The 23,774-nt window shown below is 37.0% G+C and overlaps 2 protein-coding genes across 9 annotated transcripts in view; both read left to right on the top strand.

The window, feature by feature from the left end:
• Positions 1-18,034, top strand: part of LOC116158769 (myb-related protein B-like) — a 33,392-nt gene extending 15,358 nt beyond the window's left edge. The window contains exons 3-13 of one of the 7 annotated variants that reach the window (XR_004142808.1): positions 1,673-1,822; positions 7,450-7,682; positions 7,729-7,942; positions 7,991-8,324; positions 10,588-10,766; positions 10,812-11,003; positions 11,058-11,357; positions 13,812-13,973; positions 14,062-14,172; positions 15,306-15,464; positions 17,124-17,260. Coding sequence is in view for 5 of the 7 variants with exons in the window: in XM_031471601.1 (XP_031327461.1) it covers positions 1,673-1,822; positions 7,450-7,682; positions 7,729-7,942; positions 7,991-8,324; positions 10,588-10,766; positions 10,812-11,003; positions 11,058-11,357; positions 13,812-13,973; positions 14,062-14,172; positions 15,328-15,429; positions 17,124-17,243 (2,097 nt within the window). In the remaining 2 variants the exon portion in view is untranslated. Of the gene's footprint in view, positions 1-1,672; positions 1,823-7,449; positions 7,683-7,728; positions 7,943-7,990; positions 8,325-10,587; positions 10,767-10,811; positions 11,004-11,057; positions 11,358-13,811; positions 13,974-14,061; positions 14,173-15,305; positions 15,465-17,123 lie in introns of all 7 variants that reach the window. The other 6 variants (XR_004142807.1, XM_031471601.1, XM_031471603.1 and 3 more) reach the window with 6 other exon arrangements.
• Positions 18,035-19,244: 1,210 nt separating this feature from the next.
• On the top strand, positions 19,245-23,774 carry LOC116158770 (E3 ubiquitin-protein ligase Topors-like). 2 transcript variants are annotated; one of them, XM_031471607.1, is made up of 8 exons: positions 19,245-19,405; positions 19,457-19,628; positions 19,675-19,853; positions 19,901-20,020; positions 20,071-20,211; positions 20,701-21,471; positions 22,525-23,071; positions 23,162-23,774. In XM_031471607.1, exons 2-8 carry the CDS (start codon positions 19,473-19,475, stop codon positions 23,366-23,368), a joined length of 2,121 nt encoding a protein of 706 aa, XP_031327467.1. In that variant the 5' UTR covers positions 19,245-19,405; positions 19,457-19,472; the 3' UTR covers positions 23,369-23,774. The 2 variants fall into 2 exon arrangements, with proteins under 2 accessions (XP_031327467.1, XP_031327466.1); XM_031471606.1 differs by having other exon boundaries at positions 22,525-23,774.

The following is a 23,774-nucleotide window of genomic DNA, read 5'->3' as shown; positions in this document are numbered from 1 at the left end:
TTTTAGTTTATCACCCAAAACAAGTACAAAGTTTAAGTTCTGTCTGGCAAAAGATAAGTAGTTAATCTCAACTGCTCCAATAGTTTTTACCAAACATTGCGATGACGCCCCTTTGTTTTGAGTTTTAAGATTTGTGTTAGGCGTTCAAGAACATTTTCTCTGTAGTGTATTTTAGATCCAAAAAATGTTTCTAATTGTGTGTAACAAGCTTTTAAAAATGAAGATTTCTAGGATCTGGAAAATGTTTTTTAACAACTCCAAGAAGATTTCGAAAAAATTCCCTAGAAGGTTTGCGACTTCCCGACTTCTAGTAACATTTCTATGAAAATGTTGTCTTAAGGTTTCAAAGAAACGATTCCAAGGAGGGTTTCTGGAAAGACCTCAGACTTCTCACAAAGTTTCGGAAGTGGAATTAAAAAAAATTTCGAAACCGCCAGGCATATGTAAAGTACTCAATTTAAGACACCCTGTATATGATGTCTTCGAAAAGGACCATACGAGGGTATTATGATTTTTTGACTATTTTCTTCTTTTTTTAAACCAAAAAACGAAGCCCACGACCATAACACTGGAAAACCACTTTTTTTGGTATGAAAGCTCGACGATTGTTTGTACTGTAATTCTTCAATTTTTCAAAATTTTCAAAATTGAAACATTTTTAGGCACTTGAGTTTTGCAAAATTCCTCTTTTACTGATATGAAATTATAAATGAAAAAGATTTTTGATATGTACCTACCCATAAATTTTTCTAAGCATTCGTCACATTTTCCCACCCAACGACCATGACGACACTGAAATAAAATTAAAGATTTGAAAAGCTAATTTTTTGTACCTAATGCCTCTTTAAACTTTTCTGAAATTGTTTCACCTTTTTCCCCAGTCGAATCTACACGACCATGACACTAATGAAAAATGTTTACTAATCGTTTTAACTTTTGGTATGACGGATAATGCAGAACTAAATGAGGGGTTAATTTGTGTGTGAATTTAATTAACATTTAATTATAAATTCTAAGCTTTTGATTGTCTCTAGCGTATGGTAATCATCATTCGTCTGAATGGAAGAATTAATTTAAAAAGGAACATTTGAATTATTCGGACATTTAATTTTTGAATAGGGCATTAAATTCGTCTTTTTGAATTAAGATATAGGCGGCTTTTTTGTTGGATTTATTAAACTTAACTTTTAGTTAATAGCTTTACCGTAAAAGTAACTCAAAGAAATCCAAATTATAACGGATTCATAGTCACTGACGCGCAAAACCAACCCTTACATTTTACCTGCATTAACAAAATCCAATCCGCTACAATTGGACTTTTTTTTGTTGTTCTGACGGGCGAACTAGTTTTTCCTGTCGGCGGTGAATCAATTACGACAATTTCACCAAATACTCGCCCGAAGAAGAAATTTTATCCGACAAACTTCATTAGCGCATTTTTTGCGGGATCAAGTGTGCGTTGAAATCTCCCGTTTCAAACCAAATGGCTTTGATTTACAGCTGGCGCGACATTCGATATTTACAATCAAAGCCACCCCCGATCTAAATTAACCTGTCTTTGGTGATCACGTCAGGTGGTTTTTGTTTTTTTAACCAGAAAGTTATCGAGTTTCTCTTTTGTTGCTGTTTTTATGTAATCGACGAACTGGTTTTATTTTTTTTTCTGTTTCAGGATACCAGATTGAAGCAACTGGTAGAAGAGTATCAGGAACGGTGGGATATAATTGCGCAGCATTTCTCTGACCGGTCGGATGTGCAATGTCAGCAACGATGGACCAAAGTAGTTAATCCTGAACTAGTCAAAGGTCCATGGACAAAAGAGGTTGGTATAGATAGGTACTGGCAATGGTTGTGCTTATAAACTTGTCACACACATGTAACTATTTTAATCTTTAACCCCGCCCTTTATTGCGTAGAATAATTTATAGTGGCTTTGTAAAGTCTGTCAGTCCTTTGTTCTCACCCTTCGAGAGTTCTACCATGCGTGGATGGATGGTATACCCCGTACGAGCGAAGAAGCGAGGCACCCTTTCTTGACGTTCCGGTTCCCACAGAGTTGCTTACTTTGTATAGGACGTTGCCCTTCTATCATTTACTACCTCCGATGATGGTGATGGACAGGTCTTCCGTCTGTATCTACCATTACCTATTTCCTTTTGCGTGTTACGTGTATGATTTGCGTGTTGATGTGGACGTCCTGTTGTCCTCCGGTGGGTGACTCTAAGGAAAACCACATTTCGTAATTCATCAAGCATAACGAAGCCGAGGAAAATTATTTACCACCCATACAGAGCGATTAACATTATTTTATTGTAGTGGGAGTTAGTCAATACCGAAACGTGCAACAATTAATTAGCGCCTTCTACAAACTGAGTATGGTTGACAAATCTATATATGTACAAGTATGGTAGATGCCCTTACAAATTAAAAACGTATACGTAGGTAATTAAGAATTTGCAATTATGTGAATAAATATCAGGTTTCAGGCATGCGCAAATGATAGTTGTCATGTAAAAATAACTAAGGTGAAGTACCAAATCCGAAAGGACCGCGAATATTATAAATTTATTAAAAACGATTGATTACGCCTAAGCGTCAGCTGATTGCGTTGGTCGAAAGGTGCCCTGTACGCTCATTGGTTCATTTAAATAGACGCGGCGCGCGCGCGTCGGCATCAGCTAAAGTTTTGGTGTTTGCAAAAACCTTCAACAATTTTTTTAATACAAAGAATAGGGATTGTTCCCACATCAAATTTAAAGACAATTATTAATTTCTCTACAAAATTGTATTGAAAAATTGCTTTTATTAACGTGCCCTCTTTAATTTTTCCGAGAAAATCTGCACGCAAAAGATAGAATTGCGCATGTAATTATGGTTAAATTATAATAAAGATTGTCTTTTTTCAAATTTCAAAATCCGTTATGTTGAGGTAGGTATTTAACTGTATTTAGTTTGTCTGGATTTAGAGGTAGAAATGTCGGCTCTTCTTTGAGGGTAAGTAACTCCTAGGAGATCTTTTAACAGTTCTACTTAAGTTATTATTATTAGCATATTTTCATTTTTAATTTCGTAAAGTGTTGAAAACTGACCAATTCCTGTCTACGCATTTTAGGAACAAAAAGTTATGGAGGGAGAACTTTTCAAACTTGTTTTTTTCACGGGGGGAACAGCTATTAACTTTCGGTGCAAAAATATTCCAATTAAAATAAAAAGCATACTTTAAGACGGGAAAGGAAAATTCGAAAAAAAAAACGGGTATGGAATTAGAAAAAAACTACTCTTTAGAAAAAAGGATTCAATAATCTTTTCTGTATTATACCTACCACTTTCATGGCAGCCTTCGTGAAATGTAATCGAATCGTCTTATACATCCTCGCAGAGTTCGCCTGAATGGACCCAACCCGAAAAAATCCACTGAGTTTTTTCGGTTTGGGCCAACTTGGAAAAAAACCCGGGTTTTTTCATTTTGAAATAATTACTTAACAAGTTTTTAGCGCATTTTTGCAAATTTATTTGTAAAAAGTAGCTTTTAATCTCACTTTGGCTGGCTGGCTGGCTGGCTGGTCGGCTGGCTGGCAGCAAATGTGGGCGCGTAGAAGAACTTCAACTTCTTCAAACGCGAATTGCGGGTGAACGGGACGTCGGAACTGGGTACCGTCAAAGGGAATGTGGTATCCTTCGACAAGATCCCTTCCATCTCACACGAGGAGTTTGACACGAGGAGTTTGATAATTTTTTTACTTGGGCTGGTTTGAAATAAATTTATATGGCAAAAGCATATTTCAAATTATACACGAATAATTTTTAATTTTTAAAATACAAAAATAAAACATAGGTACTTCCATTTGAGTTCGTTTAGTAGTTAATAATTCAAAACAGTTCAAAACTTATATTCTGATTCTTACCCATAGTAAAATGTAAAAGTGAACCACCCCAACACAACCACAATATTGCGGCGCCATTTTTTTCATATTGTCGAATTGTTTAATTCCGATCGAAAAAGTACCATTACCCACTTTTACACGAAAAAGCCCAAAAAAACCCACTGGGTTGTGGTTTTAAAAAAAAACGGGTTTTCCCAAACCCTGATATCCTGGGATATATAAGACCCCCCGATACTACGCGTAAAGCGTTTAGCCTTAAAAATTCTGTAGATAGTTTCTGAAAAAAAAGGACGTTCTTGAGGAGTATGCCGTACTCCTCCCAGGAGCCGCGGTGCAAAAGTTTCAGGGCCGTATCTAAAGGGGGTTCACCCCCCCCCCCCCCCCCCCCCCCCCCCCCCCCCGAAAATAAATTCTTATAACGTAAGTAAAATAAAATAAATATAAAAAATTGAAATAGTATTTGAATCGCTTTACTACTCAAAAAAGAAAATTCTAAACTGCAAAATCATCTTTTCATTCCATTGCCAACTATGTGCGATACACACACAGCAAAAATAGAAGACTTGATGTTATACGAGGAATTTTTGGAGGATCTAGATATAGTATCTGCAGAATTACAGTTGTGGAAACAAAAATGGATTGCTGTGTCTCATGCAGAAAGGCCTAAAAACGCTCTTGATGCATTATCAGCATGTAATCGATCATTTTTCCCCAATATTCATATTCTGTTGCAAATTCTGGCCACATTACCCGTATCTACTGCCTCCTCAGAACGATCCTTTTCCTCGCTAAGACGTTTGAAAGACTATTTGCGCAATTCTACTGGCCAAGAGCGACTAACAGGACTTGCTCTGTTAAGCATTCACAGAAATATTAAAATTGATACCGAGGAGGTGGTAAATCGTTTTGCGAGGGAAAAGCAAAGAAATATTCAATTGCTACTATGATTACTATTTGTAAAATTTTAAATTGTTTGTTTTTTCTTTATATTTTCATATAATACACATACACCTATTAAAAAATGACAGTTTTTTTTAAATCCCTAATTTATTATCAAAATCAAATTCCATGGTTTAACCCCCCCCCCCCCATTGTCCAGATACGGCCCTGAAAAGTTTGATGGTATAAATTTTTTTGAGGCAGAAGGTAGCACCGGTGGTTTGAGGGGTATGGAATATCTCCTAGAAAAAATACTCCCTAGCAGCTTTCTGTACTGCACCTGCCACTTTCGTAATTTCGTGCACTTTTATCATTCTAAAGAAGGCCAAAGAAATCTTCATCAGTTTTTAAGGTAGCGAGGTGAAGCGGCAAAAATAATGGACCGAAGGAGTGTGAGAGAGAAAGAGGTCGTTAGTTCTGTCGGCATAGGATACCCAATAATATACTTTCATGGACAACTTGATAACTGATAATTGCTGTGGCGTCACAGTTTTGTACTGGATTCAGATTCGAAATACGTCGTTTCCGAGAGATCGGTACAGGAAATAGCTGAGAAATGGAGGGGGGGGGGGGTTGCTCTATGTCCCGGTGACAGGAATGTTCTCTCCGTGGACTACACTTTTGGTGGCATACGCATATCCCATTGCGTGATTTGCTTTTCATCCCCTGTATCACACATTCTGTATAGTGTATGTTGTATAACCCTGTGTTAAAATTTCAGTGAAATGGGTTTTTTGACAATTATATTTTTTGAAACCAAATATAATCCTTTCCCACAGACTCGATGCTATCTTTGTTTTGTCTATCCACATTTAGTATGCACCTGAAACATTAAACATGGTACAAATAGGGGTGAAGTGTTCAAATGAACTTAAGTAAAACAACTTGTAGCTTTTAATTCAGTTTCCTGTAATTGCGGCACATCGTGATGGGAATGAAATGTCTTCTAGTATGACTTCACCTGTTCTCAGTGTTTAATAGGCTATTTCCTGCTGAAATGTCCGCGGGGATATAATAATGACATTTACATTTTAGTTTTACTCATTGAGTCAACGCGAACAAATTTCACTGGGCTAGAGACCTCTATCGATAAAGGAATTGGAATTATAACATCGTCTGCTAAATTCTAATTGTTGGGAAATTGGCCTTGAACATTTTCGAAACCCCAAGAATTATTTGCAAAAAAAACCTGGGATAATTAACCTGCCACCTGCTTCTTGGTGTTTAATAGGTATGGTAATGAACTTGAACTTAACATGACATCAACAATGCATATCTTAATAATAATGTTACAAAACACAACCAACGTTTCCGCTTTTCTTTTTCCTTGCATGGACGGGAAACCTTCCCGGTTGTAATTATCGAACATCTGCCGTACCGACATATATTTGAAGAATTTTACGCATCGATGACGTCTCTCAAGGGCGCGATAGGATAGTTTTTAATGCCATTAGAAATTATGTCATGTAATCGTGGCCCTTTTTACAGGTAGACACTCCTCATTCCATTCCTTAATTCAAGTTACGGTCACGGTCAAGCCGAACACGAATATTTTTCATCTCCAACCCCCTTTCTTACAGCATCCAACCAGTTCCTAACTCTTTGTTAGTTGGACAGTGAGGGTCAGCACGTCAATTTTTTATTTTCGATATCTTTCAAACTGCGGCGGCCAATACCTAATTTAATACTCTTTACAGAGAGCTCCTACGTGCTATAAGATTCGCACGTGCAGCATTTACTCTCCAACGGTCGCTGTTATTTGTTGAGCTGACCAAAACGGGTTCCTTGACGTTAGAGCGACCCTCCGTGTCAATATGAAAATCGCACGATTATGCGAAAAGGGGATTGAAACACCTCTTCGATTTACGGTTATTGTAAAGCGTAGGGCAGAGTTACAACTGACTTTACTTTCCAGCATATGGTCTTCAATTAAATGTTGCGGAAAATAACAGATGTTTAACTTTAGACGCGCGGGAGTGACCCACGAATTAATTTTGACAATGGTCCGTTCCCATAAAGCGCGGGAAAACTCTTTTGGGAGATGCCCCATTTGCTACCTTATGTTCGTGTACTGAATTTATGTAAATTAATTCGCGTATCGCAAGTTTAATTTAAAGCGGTTTTCATATATTTATAATTGATACTGGAACTAATTTAAATTTAAAAAATAGTCATGTATCGTCAAATCATTGCGAGATCAACTTTCCGTAAGAACTGTTTCAGAAAGGGACTGCTTAAGCATAGTCATCAAAACTTGCAGCAAATTAGATATAAATAAAATAAATAAAAAGAGTCCGAATTCGTCGAAGTACAGAGTGGTCAATGATGTTGGTGGCTTCTAGCAATGTATGGTGCGTTCATTAAAACTGGTATAATTCTTGTACGAAAACGGGTGCTCCGTTACATATCATTGAAAAGTTTATCATTAATGGGTGTGGACGAAGGACGTTCAAACTGTGCACAAATCGATTTGTAATTCCCCCTAATTCTCCACAGTCTTAGCGACTTTGGTTATCATTCAACAGAGGAAAACTACTCGTGCTCCATTACATTAAATTGTTATGTTCTGCTTTAGTTTTAATGTCTCATTTTGTTCATACATTGGAATTTCCGTATTGTGTTTCAGGAGGACGAGAAGGTTATTGAATTGGTAAAAAAATATGGGCCAAAGAAGTGGACGTTAATTGCGCGACACCTAAAAGGACGAATAGGTAAACAATGCCGCGAGCGATGGCACAACCACCTTAATCCCAACATCAAGAAAACCGCCTGGACGGAGGTTGAAGATCACATAATCTACCAAGCACACAAAGAGTGGGGTAACCAGTGGGCAAAAATTGCAAAACTTCTCCCCGGAAGGTAACTTTTTCTTAGATTAATTTTTGCGTTAAAGCAATCGATGTAGGACGGACAATGCCATCAAAAATCATTGGAACTCGACCATGCGGCGAAAGTACGACGCAGACGGTCGTATTCCCGAGGGCGAAACTCGTCGTAGTCGCAACCGTAAAAACCTCACCCGTAGCATCGAAAGTAGGCCAAAGCTCACATCACACGTGGATACCTCATTGGATAACCATTGCTTGAGGCAGGAGAGCATACCCGTCTCGTTCGGAGATGTACGTATTCCGACCAGAAGCTAAACCATCTAACACTTAATTTAATAGGAGTATGGTGTGGAATTTTACGATCAAACCAGCAGCCAATCAAGCGGAGGCGGCTTATCGGCGAACGGTGCGACGCCGAGTCCTAGTCCGCTGACGCCCGTTCCTACGCCTACCTCTTTCATGGTTAATCCCTACGAAAGACTGCAACCGTCACCACCTCACGAACCAAATACAAACCAAATACCGTCATTCCAGTATCTACACTCGGACATGTATGGGAAACAAGCGAGTCCTGTAAAGCTTATTCATCTCAATGATGATTTAGGATTAGAGATCGGATCGGGAATTAGTCCGCTAAAGGGGTCCGATCTGACGCAACATTATATAAAGACACGTAAGTTGGTTTTAATGGGCTTAATAAAAATTGCTATTGCTCAGATTTGAATGAGCGTATCAAATGAAAGTTCATTTTTAAATGTGGGTTAGGTAGATAGAGCACCTTGGCTAAACCCGCTCCCTTAAAAATAAAGGCCAAAAATCTTTTTTTTGTAAAACAAATTTAATTCAATGGAGTTTTTATCAGTGATCCTTGACTTATTTGCGATTAGTGAGTCACGGGTGCGTTCTTTCGGATGTATCTGTATTAAGGACAGCACAATACAACCTAATCAACTCCTTTGCGCAGCGACAGCCGCAAATGATCGAACTGCCAAAATAGTTATTTTTAACACATTTTTGATTCTCAAAAAGGAGCTTATTGTTTTACTAGCGGTCGGCTGTTCGGGCGTCTTTTAAGCTTTTTATATATCGATGCAATTATTTACTCTGCTAGTTATTCAATGATGAGTGTATTGGACCGGCAGAAAACGAATCTGAAGGTGCATTGACTGCTAAAACGGAAACAAAAACAGGTTCAAAAAGGAGACCCAAGGTAAGATGCTACAACTGCAATGAATTTGGTCATTTTTCTAGAGACTGTAAATTGCTAAAGAACTCTATAGAGAAAACTTTGCTTTCATCATTTATTGCACGCGAACCATTAAGATGAGATGAATGGTTTTTTGACTCTGGGGTGTCCGGCTCGATTAAAATGAGACGTAAATGCTTGCAAATCGTGTCACCGTTAAATAACAGAGAAGTTATTGTCACTGACAATTCAAGAATGTATATTGGCGCGATTGGAAAAGTTCGTTTAATGTCATGAAAGGTTGACCAGAGACAATAACAATCAAAAACGACAGGCACATATTCAACCAACATGGCTGTAACTTGACGTTTTGAGATTACGTCTTTTTTTCTCTTTACGACGATATATCACACATGGTGGATTCATTCACATTTTTTCTAAACATACAATTTTTTGGGAAGAGTGCTTTGCGAAAACAAAACGGCATTACTTGAAATAAGTCAACCTTTTGTTCACAACAAAAGAACGTATTGATTTTACAAAGCACACTTTGCAAAAATGAAAATTGCAATTTTAGGAAAAATGTGATACTGCGAACCACCATGTGTGATATATCGCTGTTAGAGAAAAAACGACGAATCTCAAAATGTCAAAATTCAAAATGGCGACCACAAGGAAAGCTAAAGTTGCCACTGTCATCTTAAAAGTTATGAAAAAGGGGATGCCATACTCGAAATCTCCATTAAAAAGTGTCTGAATAATGTGTTAATTAGTAATGTCTGGTACGATTAATTTACCATGAAAAACTTAAAAACGAAAATCAGAAATTTTCGTTTTTTTGCGATATTTTCAAAACTATTGAAGATATTTTAAATTTCTTTTCAGATTATAATTTATTCAGCAGGGAAATTCGCAACTTTGTCCTCATTTATCCAAATTTCTATCTTTTAAGATAACCGATAACCATAGTGGCACTCGAAAAATGGACAGTGTATGTTATTTGACAGAGTGAATTTTTGATTTTAAAAAAAGAGCATATTGTTGCTGTCAGTTGTTTGGGAGCTTTTTAAGCTTTTTGTAAATCGATCGAGATCTCACCAAATCAATATTGTAAAACTTTCAGGTTTTCAGCATTATATTTGTACTATCTTGTTATTTTTGCATTGCTTAGTTAGAATGCTGAAAGCCATTCCTGAAGTTGATAAGTTATCAATTTCCTTTAAATGGCTCCTTTTACAAATCGATCCAAATCTCTGTAACGGAGTGCCATATCTCCTTTCAGTATTATAGATATTTATAATCGAGTTATTCTTGCGTCACCTAGCCTAAAAGCTACTGATCTGCTTCATCAAATAGCGCTGAAGTCTAGTGATGGCCCGCCCATTAGAGACTTTTTTACCACCTGCTTGTTAGTAAGGGAGGTCATTGGGGGTAATAAATGCCCCCCCCCCCATTTTTTTGACGGAAATACACGTTTTGAAGCATCAAGTCTCCGAATCATACAAAATGTCAATGATGTCCATTGGTCTGTTTGTATTCTTATTTCTGGCTAAACGGCTGAACCGATTGGAACCAAATTTAGTACGCAATACTCTCTGACATAAAAGGGCAGAAGGACGCATGCGCAGGTGGGCGAGCGATACCGGTGCTAGTATGTGCTTGTATCATGTTTTTATTAAGCTTCAAACTTGAGTTTTTGTACCGACAGAGATGGTCACCATAGAATTGTTAACAATTTTGACATTTCCAGGTTTGGTGCCTTCTAATTATCAAACTGAAAATACTATAGTACCTGTACCTTCAAGTATGCCCACACGAGCGACAACACCCTCAATTTTAAGGCGAAATTCGAGGTGTAGGCGAAGAACGAATAGTCACGATACCTCTTCAGATTACGGTCTTCCTGAACTCATTTCCGCAAATAACGAAGTAAGTGCTTGACATTGAAATGCGCTAAGTAATCGACATTTTCAGGATGTTCACATACTAATCGACAAATACAAAACGCTCTGCACGTCGCCCATTAAAAATGGATCGACGCCTATTAAACAACTTCCATTTAGTCCGTCGCAATTTCTCAACAGTCCAAACCTGTCCTTCGACGTTACGTTAGCGTCGACGCCCGTTAAACAGCACACGACTCCCGCCAAAGTTGATAACGGAGGGGTACGCGAAGAGGCGATTTTCACGCTGGCGCGCTACGTTTTTTGTTTGTTTTAGGAGCGGAGTTATAGCCCGTTGAGTACGCCGAATGGTCTATCGCATCCAGACAAAATGGACTCGAAACCGTCAACTTCGGAAGTGACGACGCCGCACAAATCGGATAGAAGTTCCTTATTAGATGAGATACCTCGTACTCCGACGCCTTTCAAGAAGGCGCTGGAGGATCTCGAAAAGAGATCGGGCCCGTTAAAGAATCTTCCCGGTACGCCTACAAGATTGGAGGACATTACAGAGCTCGTGAAGAAAGAGCAAGATTTGAGTATGCAGTATGATACGGATAGTAGTATGATGATGTCGGTGAGTATAATGTGGGTTTTTTTCTACAAGTCCTGCTTTGCTATCGTATTATTAGCAGTAGTTGATGCAAAATGATCAATTGTAGATTACTATGATGTATCTGTAGACTAACAAATTTTTTGGTTAATTTTAGAGCATGACAAAGTGCATATAACACATCTCTTACTGTCTTGTATACTTTTTTGAATGTATGCGTCAAAGATTATGGAGCACTCTTTTTTAAATTGGACTTGCATATTCTTAATTCAGAAGTTGAGGACAAAAAAGCAAAAAGGTACTTCAATTTTTGACTTCCTTTTAATTGAATGAATGTTATTGTCACTTAGTTGTGCGCATCTTTCTTCATAGTCTTTGATGGTGTTTATGAAGAAATTACAAGTATAAAATCAGTATTGAAGAAAACAAAAAAAGTTTGTTATAGCAAGAAGTGAAGGAAGCAAATAAAGTTTAAGTTTTAACGAATTTTGAAATTCTGAATTTGAGAAACAAAGAATTGCTATTTCTTTGCATGAGTCATAAATTTAGTTACAGTTCTCAAAATTGGCGCAGAAGTAACACAGCAATTGCCGCATTCGGTCCACAGGAGTTATATAGGGCAGATTCGAACTCAAAAAGTCACTAGGTTTGAAACACTGCTGCATGGGTTCGAATCTGTGCTAGTACGGTTCTGAACTAGGCTTTGTCAAGAAGGGTTCTTGATAATGATGGCCGATTCTAAATCACACTAGGCTAAAATCCCCAAGTTACTAAGTAATTTGCTTTCGGGAGGTTGGGGGGGGGGGGTTATCATTGAAAACTCCCAACTGTAATGATACCATAGACTGGTCTTAACGTAAGGCAACCGTTCGTAGTCACATTTTCGTAAATGTTACGGAGTCAATGTACAGTGTGTTTCAAATTCGTGGCTCACAATTGGGATCTCCGTAATGATGAGAGTAGGTTAAATGGGGGCAAAGTAGTAGGCCGTACCTTCTACATCTGGCGAAAGTGCCCATAAAAGGTGCAACTGCCACCCTTGAGATTGCAGAGTATTTCAGCGGTTTTTAAAGATAGACTTGCGGTTTTCGCGACGATGTGCCACTTTTTTTTGGTGAAATTTTTACTACCACAAACATAATCAATCTAGTTACGTTTGTTTCTGAGATTAAGGCTAAAAATATAAAAAAAATTAGTCTCTGGATTTTAATGAATTATTTTAATAGTCAATGTTATACGATGATTTGTTGCAATTGATTGATAATATGTAAGAATTACATATGTACAAAAGATGATGGCAAATACAGGTTTTACGCAAATTGCAAGACAAAGGAATTGGTTGGTGTACAAGCAGGTATCAAAAAAAAGGTGACTCTTCTTAGGCGCAATTAAACTCTCTTTTTAAAAGCAACATGGAAAAATTACATTACCTTGGAGGGAAAATTCAACTTTTGAAACTACAAGAGGTGCAAAAAATATGGTACATAGATGCAAAACCAGAGAGTTTTTGCGCTAGCAGATTCTGACCTCTGCAACAGGTAACATTGGGTCCTCGTGCTTTATTTCCCAACCTATAGTTCAGTCCCGGCGTTAGGTGTCTTAACTGATGCGGTTACAGTTGTTTACTACCCCCGTGACTGCCTCATTCACGGCAAAAATGTTAAGAGACACACATCAAACATTACAAGAATAAAAACCTAATCCTGATTTCTCTGAAATGTGATGGATTGTCATAAAATCTCTCAACTATATTGATACCGTAGAATCTAGTACTCCAGTTTCATTTTCGTTACAGAGTAAATGTACATTTTTGGTAATAACCTTCAGCCCTTCACTGCTACAGAAATTATAAGCAACTAATCAGCCTCTGTGTACCAGAATGTAGGATTTTTTTATTTCCAGCCTTCAGAGTGTGCGAGTTTACCTGATTTTCCATTTTATTGTGTCTTAATTTTTGATTTGGCGGGGGTTTATGCACTGGGGCTTCCTTTCCACGGTGGTTGGTAAAGTTGTTCTAACATTTTTATCATGAGGAGCGTCTCGAATACTGCTAGTTTAATGAAAATGTGTCCATTGTAAAACCACTTCTCTTAGTAGACATGCGTATTTACTTGCTTATCTGCACTTGAGTGCGAGAATTTAGATTGCCCAAGAACGTGTGGGCGGGGGAGGGGAGTATGAAATTTACGTTAATAATCACTTGACTGCTCTGAGTTCGGGAACAGAAATTTAAAACTTGAATGTTTCTACCAAGGTATGTATAAAGTACCGAATGAAAATGCGAAATAGTAACAATAATAAAGATAAATGACAATGTGGAGAAAATGAATTTGCGTTCTTCATCAAACGTGTATCCGTACTATTTGTAGATCTCTTCCCTCAGTTGTTTTGTGTTTTTATTTCTACTTTCTTCTTTACTGTGTCTGTAATTGTTTATAGGCGGTAGTGTTTGCTGACTGAATGACCGTCTTGTTACAGAACGATAGTGGTTATCAAACGGTGAAGAGGAAAAACGTCCCCTTAATCGCGGCAGGGAAAGAGAATATTTTACCAAACAAGAGAGTTCGTAAGGCGCTGGCACCTTCATGGAGTTCGACCAGCATTAACTCCTCCGATCTCTCATTTGCTATCGAAACTCCGGTAATAAAATTGTAGATCTCCTAGTAGTTGTAGAACGTTGATCTATTTTGATGAAATGTATATTTGTAATTTTGCGTTTAACTTCCAGAGTAAGTCATTGGGCGAAGATATATTATTTTCGACTCCCTCCTCAATAATGAAAGATTCCTTGGTGGGTGTAGCCGGAATCATGGAGATGAGTCAGTCAGGATCCTCCAAGGTATTGGATTGGTTTCATTTCGGCGATCATATTTAATTCCTTTTTATCCATACACCCACCCTGTCTCCTACTTCAGTATCCCGTACAAAGTTTTACCGTAGGGTTTTTGTATTGGTTTAGGTCTTTTTCTATGCTTGAGTTTGTTTAATGAAGCATGTTTGAATTTCTTCTTTTTTCTAACTTCCTTATTCTGAAAGTGGTTTTACTTATCAGACATTTTGATTTGATTAATTAACACTGTCACTTTAATCGTAAAGGGATTAACGTGATTTACTAATAATGTTTGCCATAAATGAGTTTGGGGTGCTTGATAAAGTAAAATTAATACATGAAGCTAGCAGTTCTTTTAGAGACGCTTTTAATTTAAGATGTACAGTGTTTTTTTTTACAATTAATGTTAATTTTGTATATTAATTTTGAGTTAGTGTTCTCAGAAATTTAGTTGTTTGTAATGAAAAAGGGCGAATATTTTTGAAAATAATTTTCATTTGTATATATCGATTTATTTTAAAAATTGCATGTGTAAAACACTAAAGAAAAAAATTCCCGTGTACCTCCTCTTTCCTCTAGTCCTTGACTGTAAGTTACTGATCAATAACCAAAGGATATTTCCCAAAACCGACATCCGTTACAAGCGCTTGTGCCATGTCATTACGATCGCAAGTATTCTTCGCATTTTTCTTACTACTTTTTAGTTAGGTTTAGTATTTTTAGGGCAAGCGAACACTAAATGTAATTCACTCGATTACATGCAGCACTTAAACTAATTTTTAAATATTCTTACAGTGCATGTTTATTGTTTGTTATTTGTGTTGTTGAATGATTGACTATCAAATGCAAAGCGTACACAGTCAGTGTTACCAAAAATTTCTGTTATTTTTTTTATTATTTTATATGTAGATACGCACTGTTTTAAATTTGTAGTTTTATTGTTGCACCTGAATAATTTATTTTGAAACTATATCGTTCGTAGGTTAGCTTTAAGGTTGTCCACACTGGTGCTCTTTCCTGCAAGGGGCGACAATTCGGAATAACGTAATTTAATCGTTTTTAAGTTCCGCAATTGTCGCTTTTGTATTACACATAGGCTAGGCTTGGTATGTAGCGTGTGGGTGTATGTTTGGGTATTGTAGCTTTATATCCTTGTCCCGGCAGCGACTGCATCCAGACAATGCCCAATCCCGAGTCCATGGTCAGCGTAGTGCTGCAGTCAAACGTATCACCTTCGGGGAGCCTGATTCACCTCAACCTCCTAAGGTGAGACCTGTCTAGCCTATTGCACAAACTGTAAGGTATATTATGTTTTTTTATTTTATTTGCTATTTACTAACATTTATGTTTTGCTATTTATCCGTTTGTTATTTCGGCATTGTTATTTTTTAAGATTGGTTTTGGTCAACATTTTGTAAATAAAATTTCTTTTCCATCTAATGTGCCATTAGTTAATCCTCTTAGTTGCATAAAGTCATTGCAATTAACTTGGGAATGTTTCTCTTACTCTCAAAACAGAATTGTTAGTGGTTCACTGATCATAATGCCCATTATAAACTCATCACTGGGGTACTTTGGACACCCTTAAATACTGTTAGTTGAGCCCTCATGATCTGAATAGTATTTGAGTGTAAGTACTAAAATTGCTTTATAATGGTGTAACAAAGTTGTACTGACTTTCAATAGGGAAAATTTGAGCAGTGGAATTTGAAAACTTCAATTTACCGAAACAAGGTACACTGACTGATGCTAAAAACAATTTAAAAATTTGACATTTGAATTATTATCAATGTGTTTTTAATCTGAATTTTGCAAAACTTATTTACCAAGGATTGATAAACCATGACAATTTTAAAAGGGTTGGGTAAAACAAGTTACTTATAATCTCTATTTTTTATTTATCGCACTTTAATTTAAACCTATTTGCTTTCTAACAAAACATTTCTTTCTTTTTTATTATTTTACATTTCCTGTTTTATTTTTTGTCAGTTTTTTTTAACTTCCAATTCAAAGTGATATTCTACTGTAAGACAGTAAAATCGTCTGACTTCTCCATTATCTTTGATTATCTTTTATGACATTTTATCTGTTCACAGCGTTTTTAAATCTTGTCTGTCAGGGTGATTTCTTCTCCACCCTCATATTTTATGAGCTAGAGCAATATGTCGTGCATCAAAATAATGCAAAATTCGTAAGAGATTGCGATGCATGTTTTTTTTTCTTATGAATTATTGTGGGGTATCATTTAGGCAAAAAACCATTTTTCTACTTAACCATGAATCGTACGCCCTCTAGCGGTAAACCTAGAAACTTGGAAAATAATTTCCAGCGATTTCTCTTGGCCTCTTTTGTTAAAATCTTTTTCCCCAAGCGGTGCAGTTAACAGTTCCATAGATATGGCCAACGTTTATTAATAGAACACCCTGTAAATCTTTCTATAAGCTTTTTTTCATGTCTGTGTAAACTTTTTCCAGATTGTGTAACACGCCACTGAAATATGAGGAATGTGAATTTTGTACTGACAACGCAGTGCGTATGATTGATATTCTACTGCTGACTATCTCTCACACATGTTGCCACAGATTTAGTGGCTATATGATCTAAAGCTATTGCTTACAAAAAGGCACATGAAATAAAATCTGATGAGAAAAAGGACTTCCAATATTATTTATAACAATTGCTAAATAATGACAACCGAATTTTGTGTACCAGTAACGATGAAATATCATTTTGTTATGCTTTAGTGAAGTACCTCTAACTTTATGTTTGTATTTGTTGAATTTTGCATTAATTATGATTAAAATGAGCCGGCATGCGAATGTAAGTCTATGCCCACCTACTACTCTCGGTCACACGCACTTAGTTGCGGCCAGCATAGGGTGCACAAAGGTGGGTCACAAGTAAACGATTGTATTGAAAATCGCAAAGGTACAGTTTTTTACATCTTATTTACTTTTCAGATTGACGTGAAATGGACAATGGTAGCATGTGGCGGTACTCAAGATCAGCTAGATTTAACGGAAAAAGCACATCGTTACCTTAGGAGCAACGGCTTAAAACCTCGCTCCCTTAAGTTTTAAACAATTCAAAGAGCGCCCTTGTACATAGTTCGCAGTTGACTAAATAGTAAAGAGTGGCTTATTTAGTCAATGTACAAACGAGTAGTGCAAAGTTAGTGTATGGATATTCTATTAGATTGAACTAATCTACATCACTACGTACTTTATAAGTGAATTTTATATATTGCGAAAACTGGTTCTCAAACATTCAGTAACATGCACAGTTGTGTACCTACAGTACTAGTCTTTGTGATGCTTTTTTCTTGATGAATAGTAATTCAATAGCTGCTATTATATGTAAATTAATTACAACATGAATTGTACAGTTGATAAAATAATATATTTAATTATTCACTTTTAGGTAAATTAACATTACATAAAGAATGAGCGAGAACGAAAGTATAAATTTTTTATGCAGTGTTAGTTATTGTTGTATTCAATAGTGTGACATATTTATGGTAGGATGTATATTCAAAATTTATTTGATAGATTTGAATGAAGTGAACGACGAAATTGTATTTCTTTCTCCCAAATTTGTGTTATTATTACTCTGAAACGCTTTAAAAGCAATGTGTTTTGTATGAGTGTGTGTGTTTGTGCTTTACATTTTGTAGTAATATCACACTAAGGATGATTTTTATCGATTATGGAAGCTTTTTATGTCTCTTGATGTTAATTTGATATTATATTATTTGATATTGATTCAAAAATTGAAGAATAAAAACGATCCCGTAACAAGTACAACAAACAAAAGCTGTAAATACATATTTTGCTCGAAGAACGTCACTTGCTAATAAATTTTTTCTAAAAGATTAAATCTGTTTCTGCAGCATTTAGCAGCCTAAAGTTTTGTTTTTGTTGTTACTTTCTCAATTGGGAATTTACCAACCCTGAGGAATTGACCATTTTACCTCTCAAAATGTTGGGGGAATAAGGAATCTCATGTTCTATTTTAGGTAACAAGTATGGTAACATGGAGTAATGAATATGAGGACTAGTGAAAGGTAGGTACTCTTTTTGTCAATGGTATACGTGCATGTGATTGGTGTTTCGATTATGATATATAGGGGGGACTGGGGCATATAAGAACATTGACAAAATAGAACGTTTGTTCAGTCTGTGGTGAAAATTGTAGTCGACGGTATTCATTGACAAATAATATATTATTGTGAACCTGCTAACTTGCATTTTGTTTCAAAAATTGGTGCATTAAATTTAGGCTAGCAAACACCACAAAAGGTACATCCTGAAATGTACTAATTTTGACTTCAATTTTTTTCTTGGCAGTCGATAACGGAAGGTAGTCTGATTTACCTACATTTTCGTGTATGCTCATCCTGAAACCAGATGACAAATTTTAGGTTTTGGTCTCTCCTAATGTGAGCATTGTGCTTGAAATTATTCTTTCATCAAGAATTAGTAATAAAGGCTGTTGGATCTCAGAGTCTGGATTATTCATGTAATGGAAACAGCTGCTCGTATAGAATTCCGGAGAACGGTAGATATACTCGTACAGTTAAAAGGACCAGACCAAACCAGAATTTCACTTCCGGAAAATCCTTTTTTTTTGGGTTTTTGAACATTTGAATCTTGCATATTGGGACCCAAGGCGTGATAGGAAAAGGAAAATTTAAGGTTTCCGAAGACACCCCCACTTCACTTACGAAAATTCGCCTTTGGTACAGAATAATCTCCATATAATTCAATGCCTAGTAAATGAGATATTGGAAAAAAATATTGAGAGATATTGTGAAACGTCGAGAAGTGTACCTATGTGTTGGGTAGTAACGATGCAAGCAAAAGGGAAGTTGGGGAAAATAAGTGAGTAGTATTTACGCAATATATGGGAAGTATTAGGTAAAAATGAGGAAAGATACTTTGTTCGTTTACTAGGACACACGAGAAAAGTAATATCAAGGTCGAAGTTTTGATACATGGTATTCTATGGTTCCTGTACATATGGGCGACCCTGTATATATATTGTATGGGGGAGGGAAGGAATTGGTACCACTGTTTAAAACTTGAAAGTTTTTTAAATATCAAAATGGCCGCTTGTCATTTACGTCTATTCATCAGCCTGGAACTTAACAACCAGTTTAGTTTGTGCGCTGTGTTTTGATAATTTGAGCAACAAAAAAGTGACGAAAAATATTTAGTTGTAATCAATAGTGCTCCATTATTTGGTAATTGTTTAAAAGTGTCTCCATTGGCAAGCTTTATGTTCATTTTTGTAGGGGCAACTTTCTTAAAATGAACGAATTATCGTCTCCTTCGCCTCCGCCGCGACAATCGGCCGGAAGTCCACCGCCAAAGTGCGCAATTTGTCTCGGTACCTGCAACAATAAGTGCTTCTCGGACTCCTGTCGACATCAGTTCTGTTTCACCTGCCTACTAGAGTGGTCGAAGGTACGAGCGCTAGCAAAATGGTGCATTTCTAACTGTGCGCTTTTAGGTCAAAGCTGAGTGTCCGTTATGTAAACAACCGTTTAAGTCCATAATTTATAATATTAAATCCAACGACGAATACGATGAACATGTTATTGTCAACGACCCGTTTCAAGGAGGCAGGGGGTTCCACAACATCGAAAATTACTTCTTGCCCCGTTCACCCTCTCGCCACTTTCAGTTCAGGTAAATGACCACAATAATTGATATGTTAACGTAAACGCAAACTGCAGGACCACCTTTACCGTTGACCAAGGAGGCGAACTTGCCATTCAGCAAATGTTACTCTCTCATCCGCTCACGAACAGCATGTATAACTTTCCCGACAATTACATTTTGCCAAGACACACAAGGTAATTAATTGCGATAGAAATGTGGTCATTTAATTGGCGAGAAATTTCAGTCGGTTTGGCAGGTTGCGACATGCTCGCCGGGCGAGTTCTGCTACCAGCTTCCGAAGGTCCGTGTACATGACCAATATGTGGGTGTATGCTCCACCGGATGTTACAGGACGTTACAGAGAAGCTACCCCTCAATTTTTTAGGTTTGTATTTAATTATAATTAATTATAATAATAAAAATTTAAAATGCCACGGAACTGTTTCGAGGCACAATGTGAAATATATAGTTGTCTTGTATTGTATGAGATTATATCCCAAATGAAACTGTGCCACTCAACCAAAGATAGAATACGTCCCGGTTTTATTTGACTGTGACACGTTTATTATCTATTTACCTAACACATGAAATTAAGGGCCCCTACAAACACCCACCAAATTATAAAAACTGACAAATTAAAAAATCACATGTTACATTGTTATACCAAAGGGCGAAATTCACGAAAAAAAAAATTTTCATGGTCTTCCACTGAACCCCTGTATCCCTCACAGTTACAGAGGTCCCAATGGTACCCATGAATTTGAACCACCCTATATGTCCTAGGAGGACGATTGCATGTAAATAAATATCGTCAGTTGCTATGAAATTGCAAGTTTCACGACAAGGCGACTATTTGTATGATTTCTTCTTTCAGCGACAATCCTGCCTCCAGAAATCGACTTGTTCCATGGTTGAATAGAGAATTAAACGCCTTACTTCGTGAAAACACACAGCAGGTGATGCACTTAGTGGACGTAATAATGGACCATTTACCGCGATGGCACATCAGAAGCAGAGCGTTCAAGCGCCTGTTGGAAACCTACCTAACCAACAAAACCGACCATTTTATCCACGAGTTTTACAATTTCATGCGATCACCATTTGACATGATCGGATACGATCGCCACATTGTTTACTCAAACCGACCGACTTCGCCCACATACTCAATCTCGGACCAAGAGGATGATAGTGATGTAGCTATAGTGAACGTACCGGAACCGATTACAGTCAACAACAATCCATTCCGAAGGCCGACCATTGAAGTTATTGAGATCAACTCTGACAGCAGTCACGATTCCGACGTAATTATCGGGGAACCGCCGGCGCCCGAAGTGATTCTGCTCGATTCTGATACGAACGAGGATGTTAGGACGCTCGATCCCCCAACGAGTGTGAGTAGCGATTTAAGCAGCAGTAGTGAAGCTTATCGCAAACCAGTTCTACCTCTTAAGGTACGATTTAAGCGAAAGCGACAATCAAAAGAGAGGCGATCAAAGATTAAAAAGAAATGTTGCCAAAGATGCTGTTCGTCAAACGCTTCATCGAGTAGCAGTAGCGAAGATTCCAGCGATTCTACTACCTCCTTTAGTAATGACTCTGCTAATAAACGGTCCAGAAAGAAACAGAAGTATAAAAAGAAGGCAAGGTAAGTTCAAGAAATTATTCAGCAAAAAGAATTCACATTGATCTTTCTGGATCTTTAAGTTTTAATTCTTGATTTAAAAGTGATAGTGTACTTTTTCCTCTTTTCATTAGTAGTCATATACGTTCTTGACTTTTTTCTTAATTAAATAACGAATTAAACAACTAACAGCAGCAAGACATAGGGACGCAATTTCATTTACAGGCTGCATCATCACCATAGATTTATTTACCCTAATCTTGGTTTTAAAAACAAACCTCATTCGAGACTTTGTTGGGAGCACCCAAAAAGGCAAAGTAGATTGTAGATACAAAAAAATTTGTTTTAATTTTTGGGCTAATGGGTAGCTAAGTGAATGGATCTTCCTATACAAACATATAAGGTTTTCCAATAAAGTATACAGTGTGTCCCAGATCGGGTGGCATTGCATGGGTAACTTTCTTTTTATTAAAGATAGAGAATTGGTTAAATGGACAATGTTTTGCAGTTTTAGATGCTTATTTAAAATTTCCTTGTGGAAATTCAAAATGTCGAATAGGTTTGACGTATATTCAAAAAAACTAAAATTGGTCATTTGCTTTAATGTCTTATATCATCGAAAGTACAAGAGATATAAAAAAAGTTTTATATAAAAGTTACTGTCTTTGATACACCTAATTTAGAATTGATATCAAAACAAAATTCAAGATGTAGGCGATATATCAAAGGCGCATGCGCTCCAGCATCAATATTATTATTATTATTGATAAACTTTATTCACAATGCAAGAATTAGCACAATTACAATTACAAATTACACTTAACGCAGAAATTAAGAAAAATCATCATTAACAATACACAAAATTAGCTTGTTAATTGTAACAGTGACAGTAACGTCCTCTGTAGGTATCTTATTAACAACAGCAACAAAGTTTCTTTTTTTTTTTACTAACAGCAGGGTTTTTTGAAATAAATAAACCACCTTTGTTTATGTTTAGTACACTCTCTCTGGAAATACTTAATCATTCACGAAACGAGTTTATTAATTTTCATACTTCATTTTTTACTGAATTTTCAGGAACCACAAGGACAGTAAGGTGCGCCTAAAACGGAAGTTTAATATGATAAGCAGCAGTTCTGATAGCGATTCTCCAACCGTACTCGAGAAACCATCCACTGGATTCGATTCGGACGATAGCATTCCCTTATCCCAAATAAAACACCAGGAACTGGTCAAACAAAAATCTAAGAAGCCCACCATCGAACCGTCACAAAGTTACACAGTGAGCAGTTCTAAGTCGTATGAAACCGTCGTCGATGAATCCAAACCGTCTTGTTCACGTTGGAAACCGCAAGCCACCTTTAATACGGCACCGTGTCAGGTTTCTTCCGACTCGAATTCTTCTAAGCCTATTACCAATGTAAATAAAAAGGAAGACAATTCCATTCTCTCCACCTATCGACAACTCGACGATGGGAATCGGTACGAACCATTCTCTAATTACCCATTGGTCGGTTCGTCGACAACCCCTTCGGTCGGTAGTCGCTACTACGAAGGCGCCCATTACTCCTCTGCACCGAGAAAGTTGGAGAGTTACACTCCACCTCTCCCCTCTAACGAAGACGTAGGTTCTATGTACAATAATTTATTTTACGATTACAACTACGAGAACTATCCGAATTGCAATCGTTCTGACAGGAAATTTTGCCCTCAGGAGAATGTCCCATCTCGAGTGAATGTGGCGGTCGGCACTTCACCTCTGCATAGCGGTACAGATTTCTCTGTACACGACAGTTACTACAATCCGATTTTTAGCAATAGCCGTCGCTTACAAAGCGTTATTGTTAAGAAAGAAGGTAAAGACAATTCGAAGGGCTCCCTTCGTTTAATGGCTGTTTCATCCGAATCCGATTCTAATTGAATCGTTTTCTCAGGTCATAGTTTATTTTAATTTCTTTGTTTTTATATTTCTGTAAGTAAAAGATTTTAATCGATGGAATTGGGTTGTCCTCTTGTCTGCTCTCCTTTCAAAATTACTCAATTTCTTAGGGAGTGTGTGATATGATGATTGTACAGATCACATCAAGCTACACCTAATGTTTAAGGGCAGATTTTTCACTTCTTTGACACTTTCTAGTTTCTGTGTCTTTAATAACGACTTCACGGCGAGATCTAAGAGTTGCATGGTAATGGTGTTTTATGCTTATTATCTACAAGATTAATTTGCGTACAAGTATTTAAAATACAATGTAAAAACATTCACTTAATCAAATTTTCTCACAATAAAGACTAGTCGGAGATTTGGTACAGGTAGTAACAAAAAAAAA

Source organism: Photinus pyralis, unplaced genomic scaffold (assembly GCF_008802855.1).
Source record: "Photinus pyralis isolate 1611_PpyrPB1 unplaced genomic scaffold, Ppyr1.3 Ppyr1.4_LG1, whole genome shotgun sequence".
Lineage (NCBI taxonomy): Eukaryota > Metazoa > Arthropoda > Insecta > Coleoptera > Lampyridae > Photinus > Photinus pyralis.
This window is presented reverse-complemented; position numbering and strand designations above follow the sequence as displayed.

Coding starts and splice junctions, on each gene's coding strand:
- LOC116158770 (XM_031471606.1), top strand. CDS start 19,473: ATGAACGAATTATCGTCTCCTTCGCCTCCGCCGCGACAATCGGCCGGA. Junction 19,629..19,674: donor GCCTACTAGAGTGGTCGAAG/GTACGAGCGCTA, acceptor GTGCGCTTTTAG/GTCAAAGCTGAGTGTCCGTT. Junction 20,021..20,070: donor ATTTTGCCAAGACACACAAG/GTAATTAATTGC, acceptor GAGAAATTTCAG/TCGGTTTGGCAGGTTGCGAC.